General features: G+C 40.7%; 1 protein-coding gene across 3 annotated transcripts; it reads left to right on the top strand.

Annotated features, from left to right (window-relative positions):
• Window positions 1–1,338: 1,338 nt before the first annotated feature.
• Window positions 1,339–11,967, top strand: fam124b (family with sequence similarity 124B). Of its 3 annotated transcripts, none has more exons than XM_088617974.1 (4): window positions 1,339–1,843; window positions 5,158–5,186; window positions 7,257–8,002; window positions 9,935–11,967. In XM_088617974.1, the coding sequence occupies exons 1-4, from the start codon at window positions 1,806–1,808 to the stop codon at window positions 10,682–10,684; spliced, it is 1,563 nt and encodes a 520-aa protein (XP_088474100.1). In that variant the 5' UTR covers window positions 1,339–1,805; the 3' UTR covers window positions 10,685–11,967. The 3 variants fall into 3 exon arrangements, with proteins under 3 accessions (XP_088474100.1, XP_088474091.1, XP_088474111.1); XM_088617965.1 differs by having other exon boundaries at window positions 1,340–1,839; XM_088617985.1 differs by having other exon boundaries at window positions 1,791–1,881.
• The last annotated feature ends 856 nt before the right edge of the window (window positions 11,968–12,823 follow it).

Raw genomic sequence — 12,823 nt, 5'->3', positions numbered from 1 at the left:
GAAAAACACATTATTCCTAAATGGGGGGAGTATTACAAAAAGGATGGGCAACACTTAATAGACGTAACTCATATTTCAGAACAAGAGTAGTCTATTTTTTCTTCACATTTGCAGTGTAACCAAGCAGTGCAGAACTGCAGATTGACTACTCATTTCTTGACTGTTAAAACGGTCTCTTTTAGATTTAATGAACTTCCTGAATTGTCCCTCTAAACAATGGTCATATTTTCCACAGCAAGCCTCTCTCAAGTTAAATATTATAATGAACTGTAATATTCAACATATTGTAAATGTATGCATCTCTAGAACACCCAATACTACTGCAGAAATACTGTTAAGAAAGTTTATCTAGATTTGTCTTTTCTACATCAGTTGCTCAGACTGACCTTTAATGTTGTGTATGAATTCATCACATATCAATCACCCCATATACTGTCCATGAGAAACATTCAACTGATTTTGAAGTTTATTAATTATAGCTTGCAACTTTATCCTTATGTAGTTTTTCTTATTTTGTAATTTCTACTTCAGTTGTCTTTATCATTCAAAATATTTGTGATAAACTGCAAAAAGAAAGTTGCACTGGAAATCAATTTTTTGTACTGGTCTTTGTAGATATCTGCTGAATTTCAGGTCTCATTTTTGAAAACTTCTGTATACAATGTTTACTACGTTCTGATTATTTGATTATGATGAAATGTACCATAAATATATCTTAAATTTCTTTCAAAACTTACCAAATTGAATTTGGTACAACTTTTAATCTGAGTGATACAATTATTAAGTGATATAATTAAGATAACCCATACATGAGATTATGAAACTATATAAAAGTAGTTTTTAAGAACAGGTTTGTTGCCATCATTTCACAAGAACAATATTTTGTATATATTCAATCATATTATTTGCATTTCTCGACGCATGCTTCCCTGCTCTCAAACCATTTCCTTCTCCTTCATAAGTGAAAGGAAATAAAAACTTTGAAGTAACTAAATTGCTCAAATGAGTCTCGCCAAAAACCACCACTGTTATGCGTAAACAAGACTTCTAATTGTTAATTGTTAAAGGCCGAGTTCAGGCAGTACTTTTTGTGAAAAGGAGGTCTTTTCAATATAACTCGTTTATCCCACTCGAATTGAATTCCTTCTTCGGCTAGGACTTGCCTGATTATTTCTGAACAGTCGTTTCAGCCCATCTACCATTGCCTCCTGGCATAAAGGCATGTATCATCTAATTTTTCACAGAAAGCACCTCACATTAAGGGTTTCATTTTCCCCGTCTTAAAAGTGAGTGGCCCTTTCCACGCTGTCAATAATAGAGGGTCATGTGAATATACAGACGGTGTCCTACGCGGATCAGCCGAGCACAATACAAGTTCGCTGCTGCTCTCGGAAACCTATTGAACCCCGTCTCGGGCTACTCTTTGTCCTGCCCTCCGAGATGAGTGCCATCTGGCGCACGATAAGGAAGGCAGATGCATGCACCGTTGGAGGAGTACTCTGAGATCAGAAGCGGTTGTGCGCTTCAGTTTCTGTGCAGCCGAAAGGCTCTTCGTCGGACGCACAGCGAAAACTTGCGGGCTGGAGCTGCCAGCAGCTCTCATGTGACGGAAATCGGGGAAAGCAGTAAATGGAAGCGGGGGGTACATGACGTCAGGGCCCTGGGTCCAGGTCCGTCCTGAAGAAGAGCGGAGTGGCGTCTAATTCCATGAGACGGCAATGTGTTTTTAGCGCATTATTTTTCTGCAAGGCTTGGTGCGGGGAGGACGTTGCAGACAATGCTACGGAAAGGCAACCGAGGCGAAGATGAATATGCCGATTCCGGGGCAGAGACCGCCGAGTAGGTGAATTTTTGGTAACAAGTTTCTGTTGTGACTTGAACGTAAACTTGGTTTGTTTGTTCGTCTCTAAGCGGATCTGTCGTGCGTTGCTCTGCCTTGAAAGATGGTGTTGTCCTTTAAACGGAAAGCAACAGTGTACTGTGTCGCCCTTGAGGCTGCCTAGTTACAAGCACATTAAAACAAAAAGCAGTTCACGTTAGCCCAGTTTGTGTATTTTGCGGCAGGATTATGTCGTACTTTTAAACAAGATTACTTCACAAATAGTGTTCAGTTCTGTTTTGACTCGCACCTACTGTAATTAAAATTATACTTCTGAACTGTTTGCACTGTGCTGTCGCGAATTTGGACTTGACTGAATAAAACAGTCTGGGTTTCTTAAAACATCTGCGTTTATTTAACAAACAGGTGTGGGTTTTTTCTTTCGTTTTACGTAGGTTTTTATCGCGCTTACATATATCCTAAATCAAATCGTATTTCAATGTAGAGGGATATGTGTGGATCACGTCTTTAGTATTTTTTTTTGATCGTTGCGTGGGTTTCTGTCGGACTGGTCCTGGTTCTTGACATACAATGACTTATGCATCTGAAGAAGAAAAAATGTGCATTTATTTTCGTACATACACTTGAAATAAAAAGTTTAGATATTTTCCACTTCATCTTATATAATAAAACTTGCGGCGTGTTTAAACATTCACACCACCGTTTTCGTGCCATAAACTCCACTGAGCAGGGGAGTGTAAACAAGAGTTGTCCTGGTAACCTGAGCTATTCAGCACCCCTGCAAGATTTAGGCGTTGAAACAATCCGCGTTTTCTTCCTTGACATTTTTAGGTTACTTTAAAAGAAAAAACTTAAACCTTTAGTTACGATAATGAGGCTTAAAAAATCCACAGTTCTTGATTCAGTCAGGCACAGGCAGAAAAATACGAACGGGGGAGGATTGCTTTATGGTTAGGAAGTGCTTTTATTACAAGACTGGTTTGGTTGCTGTAAACTTGGACGACACAGTTGTGAACTGAGAAAATACCCCACCCAAAGGCAAACCAGTAATTGACTTATTGTTTGAAGAAGACAGTCGCTGCGCTCTGTGTTTAGTTGATATTTAAAATGTAAAGTTTAATTTAAGTTTAAAGTTAACGGAACTGGTAACATGGTTCTCAATAAACCAACCTAATTCTGGTGGGTCCAGGAACGTACTGAGCAACACAAAGATTGATCTAAAACCAGCACATACACGTAAATGCTTATACTTACCTTTTTGAAGAACTGGGGGTATACAGTGTAAGAACTCAAGGCTGGTTGCTGTAGGAAATCAAACGGACAGGACTAACTTAAGTAAGGTTAGGGTAAATTTAGGTGGATGAATGTAAAAGAAATACTGTTGGTTATATATTTGTTTCAGAAAAGATGTTGAGGAAAGAAGCAGTGGTGGCAGTCAGACTTTAGATTAAAAATAAACCGCAAACTAGAAAACCGAAGCAAGAGGGTAAAGGTAGTTTTGACGCGCCATGGATTGAGCTACAAAACAGAAGTTCAAAGAGTGTAACAGTAAACAAGTGTCTTCTATAAACTAATGCTGATATGGGCACAAGTATCTTACTGTTCTATGAAATCAGTAATGTATGTAACAAAGGTGATGTTATATTACTGAGATAATTAAATTTTCTACACGTACAATGGAATATTGTGATGAAGAATGCAAAAGCTGAGAGTAGTATGTTCAAATGATTAATGGTTGCTTCTTACCCCACTTTGGAAAAAGCTCAAACAAGGGAAAGTGGTCTTGCAGCCTTTCAAACAAGCAGGATATAGTTAATGGAATAGATGTGATAGATCCAGTGGAAAATCATAACTGTAATTGGATATCTTTTGAAGTGTAGTTTAAATTTCCAAAACTTATAAATTCAGAAAAGCAGACTACACTGGAATGAAGCAGAGCTTGCAAGCAGTGGGCTGAAAACAACTCCATTCAGAGTCAATAGAAGACAGATGGTTATACTGTATTTTAAAAATCTAGTTTGAAAGGATCAAAATGAATTCACCTCTGAAACAGCACGGTCCAAGTCCAAAGGCCCAAAAGTATGGGAAGTTTGGATGCTTGGCAAATCTAATTTAACTTCTAGTGCAAAATGAACCACTCAGGAAGTAGGAACATACACTGTACACCTCAAAAGGAAGGTCCTCAGCTACAGGATGCTACACATGAAAGGGATGTGGATATTTATGTACAATCTTCCAAGTGCTCATCAAGACAATGTAGGGAAGCATTAAAAAAAAAACATAATGCTTGGCTTTCTAGCTAAAAGTGTGGAATTAAAGTCGAGGGACTTGCTCAAGATTGGCAGTGCCTTAGAAGGATCTCATTTGGAATAATATTCGATTTTGGCCACCATATCACAAAAAGAAAGAGCTTGGAGAAGAATGACTCAGGAGACAGCTTAGATGTTAAAGGAGATATACCACTTGTGTTTAGAACAGAGGAGAAGGAGAGGAATTGTGGTCCAAGCACAGTATATGGAATCCTAAGGGGTACAGATAGCGCCAACCCTAGGACCTCTGTCCCAGCAGAGAAACGAGATCTTGAAACAAGAGTTAGAAAGTAAAAGGAAATTCATTCAGGACAGAGGGCGAATTCAGAACAGGAAAATATTTTTACACAGTGCTGTGGATGTTGGGAACAGACTTCCCAACCCGGTGGATGAGGCCCAAACTGTGGGCTCTTTGAAGAAGCAATTGGATAAACTAGATGAAATCTGGGAGTCGTTTAGGCACTAAACCACATGATGAACACGACGGACCAAAGGGCCCCCATATTTGCAAGTTGGAAATAACAATTTTGAGACTCATAGTCAAAAGGAGTAAGTAGTATATCAAGCAAAATACAGTATTTAAACTATATTCACATTACAGCTGTAAAGAACACTAGGGAGTGTATAACTGATAAAGCTGTTATGAAACAGTGCCACAGTCTGAATTGCTGGATTCCAAGCTGTTGTTCCACAGTATCTTTGTGTTGTTTTAAACAGAATAGCATTCCAGTTTTCAACATAAAACACTTCATTACACCTGAATAGAGTGCCTTGATTTAGCCCAGCGGTACACAGGGAGGTCAGTGAATGCTAATCTCAGTGGTGCAGAAATGGCATGAATGCTTTAGAAAAGGCTTCCCTGAAGCAACCCCAGGAAGCCATTGTGTTACATTTTCTCAAGCAACAGTAGCATCTGTTTTTCTTTTCTGTATTTTTAAAAGGGTTTATATATATTTTATATTAATATTAGCGTTTTATTTTGACTTCATTTTATATTTTTTTCCTTAGGTCAGACTGCAGTAAAATGTCTTCAAGCGGTAAGTTATTTTGTTCTTAAATATACAGTAACTGGATTAAAAGTTTTTGTTACTTTTTTTTGTCTGAGTTTTTTTAAATTAAAAGCTGTGAGATCTCACACTTTCATTATTGTATTACAACATGAACATCACTACTATATGGTATCTGAAACTGAGATACAAGAGTAAAGACAATCTTGATAAACAGAGAAAATTGGAATGGAAAAAAACCCTTAACCTTTAGCTGTAAGCACTAGCTTACATTTGGTTTTATTTTGGAAGAATAGAAACTACCATCGAGATCTGGAACTGGCAATTTAGAAGCTTATCAAATCTTATGCAATGAACCTCCAAACTGATTAAAATTGAGTTGTTTCTGCATTTCATCTTTCAGTTTGCATTTACCTTTCGCTAGTGTTAAGTGTTTGTTTTCTTTCTAGAATTCCTGTTGTACTTTACATTTCTGAGGGGTTGAGTAATAAGGTTCTCGACCAATAAATAATGAAGTACTATGTAATCAGAAGGTGTTTAAAAAGTTTAAAGTTTGTTTTGTAAGCAATACACTTCACAGGCAATCTAATCTCTCTCTCTCTCTCTCTCTCTCTCTCTCTCTCTCTCTCTCTCTCTCTCTCTCTCTCTCTCTCTCTCTCTCTCTCTCTCTCTCTCTCTCTCTCTCTCTCTCTCTCTCTCTCAATTCAATTCAATTCAATTCAAGGTGCTTTATTAGCATGACCGATGGGTACAATCAGTGTTGCCAAAGCAAATAAAAATAATAAAATTAACATAGAACAAAACAAAAAAATAGAAGTAAAATAAAATCTACAGACATGTTACAGACATTTACAACAAAGACATATTATATAATATCGACATATACTGTAGGCGGCTGGAGCATTATTGGGAGACGGACTCACTGTTCCTCAGGCTGTGACAGGAGATCACATACTGGGCTGCCAGATCAACTGAGTTCCCTCCTCCCTCTCCCAGTAGGATTGGGACCTGTTGTGGTTTTGGCAGGTGTGGGAACTCTGGGATTAGATTTCTGAATTTCGGGAAGAATGTTTCTCTAATCCCAGAGTATCTGTCACAGTGCAGTAGGAAGTGCACCTCTGTCTCTATTTCTCCCTGCTGGCAGTGGGAGCACAGCCTGTCCTCTCTGGGCAGCCAGGTCTGCCTGTGTCGCCCAGTTTCTATGGCCAGGTTGTGGTCACTGAGCCTGTACTTCGTCAGGGTCTGTTTCTGTTTGTTATTTTTTATTTTGGTCAAATATTCAGCTAGTGTGTATTGTCTGTTTAAGGTTCTGTAGCATTCCAGTTTATGTTGTGTTTGTGTGTGTGTGTCCCAGTGTGTGATATATTGCTGTTTGATCTGTGCTGTGATGTGGTTGAGTCTGGGTTGTGGTGCTCTAGCAGTGCTGTCCTGAGGCTGGTTAGTGTTGGTGTGGCTCAGGTCGGTGAGCCTCAGGACCAGCTGGCTCAGGGGGCTCTGTTTTGGGCTCAGCTCTTGGCTCAGCAGGGCTTTGTGGTGGTAGGAATTTTGGTCGCTGTTTTTTAGGTGTAGCCAATACTTTAATATTCTTTTCTGTATGTTTATCAATAGTGGGTACTGGCCTAATTCGGCCCTGCACCCGTTGTTAGGAGTTTTTCTCTGCACACGGAGGATGATTCTACAGATCTCCATGTGCAGAGTTTCTGTGGGGTGTTTGTCCCATTGGGTGTAATCCTGGTCTGTGAGGGGACCCCAAACTTCACTGCCGTATAGGGCAATGGGTTGGATTACACTTTCAAATATTTGGAGCCAGATTCTTGTTGGTGGGTTGATGTTGAAGAGCCTCCTTCTTATTGCGTAGAAAGCCCTGAGTGCCTTCTCCCTCAGTGCCTTCACTGCCAGGTCAAAACTCCCGGAAGAGCTGATGGTAACTCTCTCTCTCTCTCTCTCTCTCTCTCTCTCTCTCTCTCTCTCTCTCTCTCTCTCTCTCTCTCTCTCTCTCTCTCTCTCTCTCTCTCTCTCTCTCTCTCTCTCTCTCTCTCTCTCTCTCTCTCTCTCTCTCTCTCTCTCTCTCTCTCTCTCTCTCTCTCTCTGCTGTGAAAGGTGGCTGCGGTGTTTCTCAAAACCAGGATGTCTTGTTGATGACCATGCACCTGCTGGCTAACCCCGGAGAATCGTTCCTGCTGCAGCAAACCCTGGACCAGCTCTTCAAGTGGGTCAGCCCCGAGCTGCGCCTGTTCCACGTGTCCGAGCGAGCGTGTCCGGTGAAGGACAGCGGGAGACCCCGGACAAAGGCCTCCGTCTACCCCTCCCTCTCCGTCACCCTCTTCCTGCACGAGGACTACGGAGAGGAGCGCATCCTGAGGGTCCAGGACTTTTTCCAGCGCCCGCCCTGGCAGTACCATCACAGCGAGAGCGCCGGCGGGAAGTTCCTGCCCTACCTCCTCTCCAGCCGGGATTTCTACAGCCTGGACTCCCACATGCCCGTGTGGGCGGTGAGGCCCGTGCACTGCGGCGACGAGATCGTGCGCGTGACGCTGTACTGCCGGCGCGACAACTACGAGGACGCGGTGAGGATGTACGGGACCATCCTGCGGCGCGAGGCGGCCGCCGCGCAGAAGAGCGGCTTCTGCTTCTTCCCCCTCTGCTCCTCCGCGGCCGCGAGCGTCCAGCTGGCCTTGAAGCAGCTGCCCCCGGGGGTGTCGGTGGACGTGAGGGAGTCGGCGGTGCTGCAGTTCACCGTGCGGGAGATCGGGCAGCTCGTGCCCCTGCTCCCGAACCCCTGCTACCCCATCAGCAGCACCAGATGGCAGACGGAGGATTACGACGGGAACAAAATCCTGTTTCAGGTACCGTGCTCTGGCTAAGTGGCTTAGCTGCTCCTCTTTAGGGAAGGCGGAGTTAATAAGTGTGGTTTGTTGATGCAGCTGCAGTTGTCACATAATAATAAGAATATCTTACACTTGTATAGTGCTATTCTGGACACTCCACTCAAAGCGCTTTACAGGTAATGGGGACTCCCGTCCACCCCCACCAGTTTGCAGCCCCACCTGGATGGGCGCCAGTACGCTCACCACACACCAGTTCTCAGTGGGGAAGAGAGCAGTTTGATGAAGCCAGTTCATAGATGGGGATTATTTGGAGGCCATGATGGGTAAAAGCCAAGGGGAAATTTGGACAGGAAGCCGATGTAACACCCCTACTCTTTTCGAGAAACACCCTGGGATTTTTAATAACCACAGAGAGTCAGGACCTCGGTTTTTCGTCTCATCCGAAGGACGGCGCCTTTTTACAGTGTAGTGTCCGCATCGATATACTGGGGCATTAGGACCCACATGGACCGCAAGGTGAGCTCCCCCTGCTGGCACCACTAATAACTCCTGCAACAGCAACCTTAGTTTTTCCCAGGAGGTCTCCCTTAAAGGTACTGACCAGGCTCACAGTGGGTTGCCAGTTGTGAGCTGCAGGGTGATACAGCTGCTCGCACATCCCACAACACAGTATTTTGTTATTCATATTATTGTAATGTTTATGCTGTCATGTTTTTAAATGCATCCACTGTTTAGCATGCCCTCAGAATCCTCCACATGGGATTAATTTTGATGAGAGAAATGTGATAGTGCCACACAAGCACCTTCAGAATACCTGAGCAGAATCTGGCAGAAGGCAGAGTTTGGGAACAAACAAAAGAAAAAGAAATATCCAAGATTGCATTTTAAGGAAGAAATAATTATGATTTAGCAGTAAGATGGAGGAACTAATGTTTTGTCATGCAGTCTTTTTGATTCAGATTTCCTGTGTCTGGTATGTGGTATGGAGCCACAGTGGTTTCTGCCTAAATGACCTGCCAAAATTGATTCCTGCTGATTGAGAAAGCAAGCCACACTGGACATGTGACTCCATAATTTTCCTCCAGAGTTCCCAAGTAATAGGAATTCTATCTAATTGCATGCTTATCCGACACTGGGAATACATGTTTTGCTGAGGGCTTGCTACATTGCATATTTACTTGATAAGTATGTTTTTTGAATATTAAACTGAAACCTTCTAAGGAATTCAGGCTTCCACCATCTTGAAGAATGCTGTGAATGCTTTGTTGTTTTACAACATTCCATGCTAGTGAATAAAATTGCTTCAGGTTTTGACCTAAGAAACACTTGATATCTATCAGTGTATGTTAAAGTTATTTAGGAATATCTGCTGTTTTGCTCAAGGAAAATGAACTGCAGATTTATATGCATTACTAAGAATTCATGTTTTAGATATAGCCCAGAGGCCTTTTTTGAACCAATGTTGTAACACTGTGATTAACTTATACTAAAAAAGGCATTACATGTGCACCAAGAATTGTCTATCATTGATCAGAGCAAACCTTGTTAAAAATGTGGTTTCTCTATATCTTCTAAAATGGTAAGAACAGTTCTGTACCTTTGTTGGTCTGTTTTTTGTGGGTATGAAAAAAACACTAAATTTGCAAACTAAATTAGGTTTCTGACCGATTTTCTGACTGATTTTCAGTAAGAAATGTACACTTCACAGCTGTTATTATACTCTTGTTAATAAGAAGTGACATGTTTTAAGAACCCATGTTTTATTTCCCTGTGTTTATATTTCTGTTGTGTCTGCATAAGCAACGCATAATTCAGAATTATACTTCAGTGAGTTTTATGCTTCAAACCTTTTTTTGCATTAACAGTTAATGTGTTTGATACCATTGAATCCTAATCCCTTGTTTCATAACCAGTCTTCAGAATTTATGGGTTGTAATTCTGTGTTCCCAGGTTAACGTGCCTTTACAGTCCCAGCACAACATGACATCAGCCTTTCCAGTGAGCAGCCAGCAAAGCCCGAGGAACATGCCGAAAAGTCTACCCTCCAGCATTCCAGCTTGGCCTGTAAATAAATGGAGCCCCAGTTATAAAGAGAGAGGGACAAGTGGTACTGGGGTAGAAGAGGGGTCTGGGAGGTCACCCCCAGATCAGCGGAAATTGGGACCAGGAGGAGTCCCCGCTAAAAACGAACGTCTTTGCTCGGACAGTTGCTGCAGCACTCCGAGGAGCAGTTCTTGTTACTCGTCCCAGAGAAGCAGCCCAGCCGTTCTGTCGTGGTGCGAGCCACATCACGAACACGGCAACCCGCCATCCGCCTGCTGCATCCCGGCAGACTCCACGGCTGGCCTGCTAGAAGAAGAGGAGTCGGAAACCAACGTGGACACAGGCTTCACCGTTCTGAATCAGGACAGCCTCCCTGGCCACAGCAAACTGGCTTTCAGTGGCTTTCCAAGGGACCTCTGTAACAGCCTGCCTGACACAAGGACACTGAGCTGTGCATCACCGGAGCAGATCACTAAGAGATTGCCAATAAGCACATCGTTGAATAGCTGTGTATGTTCTTCCAAAATGTGTAAATCGTCTACTTCAGGGTTCAAAAGAGAAGGTCAGGACCACACGGAACACTGTATACCAAAACATTGCTTGCCTCCCATCCAAGCAAAATATCAAAACGTACAGGTGGATGAATTTTTCATTTAAAAGCCTGGCCGGCCTATTTCACCTGATGCACTTGTAAACGAGAAGACTTCGGTGTGCAAAGAATGGCTTAATAAAAATACAACCCTAGAAAACAATAGTTTTATATGCTTCATATGAACGGTAGTTTTGAAGAAGGAGTTTAAAATTGAACAAGTATGTTTAAATGAACATGCCAGACTAGCATATTGTAGAACACAATGTCAGTATTATTTTAAATTGACAAGTCTGAAATATAAATATGTACTACACAACTGCCTTAAATATTTGAAAAATAAAAACATTAATTTGGTGCTGTTTCGTGAACGTAATTGTAAGTCAGCATTTAAAAAAAAAAATAATCCTGAAAAATGACATCAAAAATGCTTTTCTGCAAATACCACTGTAGTTAAGAATGGTAGTTTAATTGCTGACTAATATTATTTCACTAAAAAGTTCAGAGTTTTGAAAGTATGTCTGTCTCTACACAAAGGCAGTAAATTATGGACAGAGTATTGTTCAGTATTCTGCACATAGATGTTGGTTTTTTGTTGATAGATTTCTGTTGGTTTGCATTTCGGTAAACAGAGGAGACTAGTGTTTTAAAAACCAGAAATATTTGAAACATGTTTAAAGTGGTTGCATAATTATATTTTTTCAAATGAAGTGGAATATGTTAGCTAAATGCAGAAAATGTTCTCATTTATTTTGAGAACAGCCTTTTGTAAAAATAACCTCTTCCCTCTTTGAAACCTTCAAAATTAATGGCAACTTAATTTGAATTCAAATATTTTAGCAGTATTTAAAATTGTGTATGTAGAACACAGTTTGCATTTTTGCTGAAATTTAATAAAAATGTTAATGGAAATTAAGAATTAAGATGATAAAATTGTGTGCCTTCAGATTAAACCTCAGCTTTGTATTTAAGTAGAAATCACTTCAAACAGATTTGTCAATGACTGACATTAATACAATCTGTAATAACAGTGTAATTAATGTTTCAAAGTTACTTGTGTAAAACGCATAAAATAACAGTTAAGATTTGTTTGTTTTGCACTCTATTAATATTACTGCCTCCAAATGTTTCCCTTAAGAAAAAGTGATCAGTATTCTGATACATAGGACCTCTTTACAATGGGTTCACTGTACAGTATTCAAATAATTACTGGTATTGCATACAACTTGATTTCCAGTATTACCTTGCTGTAATTGTCACAGACAATTACACATAGTAGACAATAGACAGTGGTCTTTCAAAACATTTTGGTCAAATTTATTTGAAATAAACATATGTGCTCTTACATCAATAGTGTTGTTTGGTATTAAAGTGTTATTTTGTGATTGTGTGGATGGTATTTGCACAAAAAAGTAAAAAGGTAAAGTCCATACCAGAGCCAAAGCAGTGCATTTGCCTAGAGGTGATCCTGGTTTCTGCAGCAGTAAGTGGACTAGAGGGATAATGTGACTCTCATTAACACTCTTTACTACCATGTGTCCATTCTATGGAGTCTCGTGTACATTCTAGGTAGTTTCGTGCCTTTGTCTTAAAAAACAATTGTTAGCTTTTAATGAGATGTCTTCATAAAGATTTTTCAGATTAACTCTTGCCAAAAACATCATCAATCAGTATGTGATTTTATTTGTCATATTTTATGATGTTCTGATCTGCAGTACTCTAACTCTCCTCACTTTAACACCCTGGCTTTGCACCTTTAATCCAAGTTCAATTATACAAGGTTTCCACACTTTCTGTGGTTTAGTCGGGGAACAAATCCAATGTATTTGCACTGGGCTTCTGTATTTTAATTTAAACTTGACATATTTCCTCACTTGTCGTGTTCTGAGCCATTTAACTGTATTTGTACCTGTGTAGTGTGTGGAATTCCTGCACCAGTACCGAACACACATTAGGTGGCAAGGGTCTCATTCTGACAGTGTACCGTGAATTGTATAATAGTCCAGAGCTGGATTCACCATTATTCAAGAAAAGTTTGAATAATTGTTTTAAACTGATCTTACAAGATCTCTAATCATCTGCTATGTTTCGATTTCATGCCATGTCAAAGGCCAGAAAAAGACCTTTTTATTATTAAAGAGGCTAGAAAAGCAGTGCAGAGGAGGAAGACACATTGTTCAGTATGTACCTAATCAGACAAGAGAGCT

This window comes from Lepisosteus platostomus, chromosome 2, assembly GCF_059453375.1.
Source record: "Lepisosteus platostomus isolate fLepPlt1 chromosome 2, fLepPlt1.hap1, whole genome shotgun sequence".
Lineage (NCBI taxonomy): Eukaryota > Metazoa > Chordata > Actinopteri > Semionotiformes > Lepisosteidae > Lepisosteus > Lepisosteus platostomus.
This window is presented reverse-complemented; position numbering and strand designations above follow the sequence as displayed.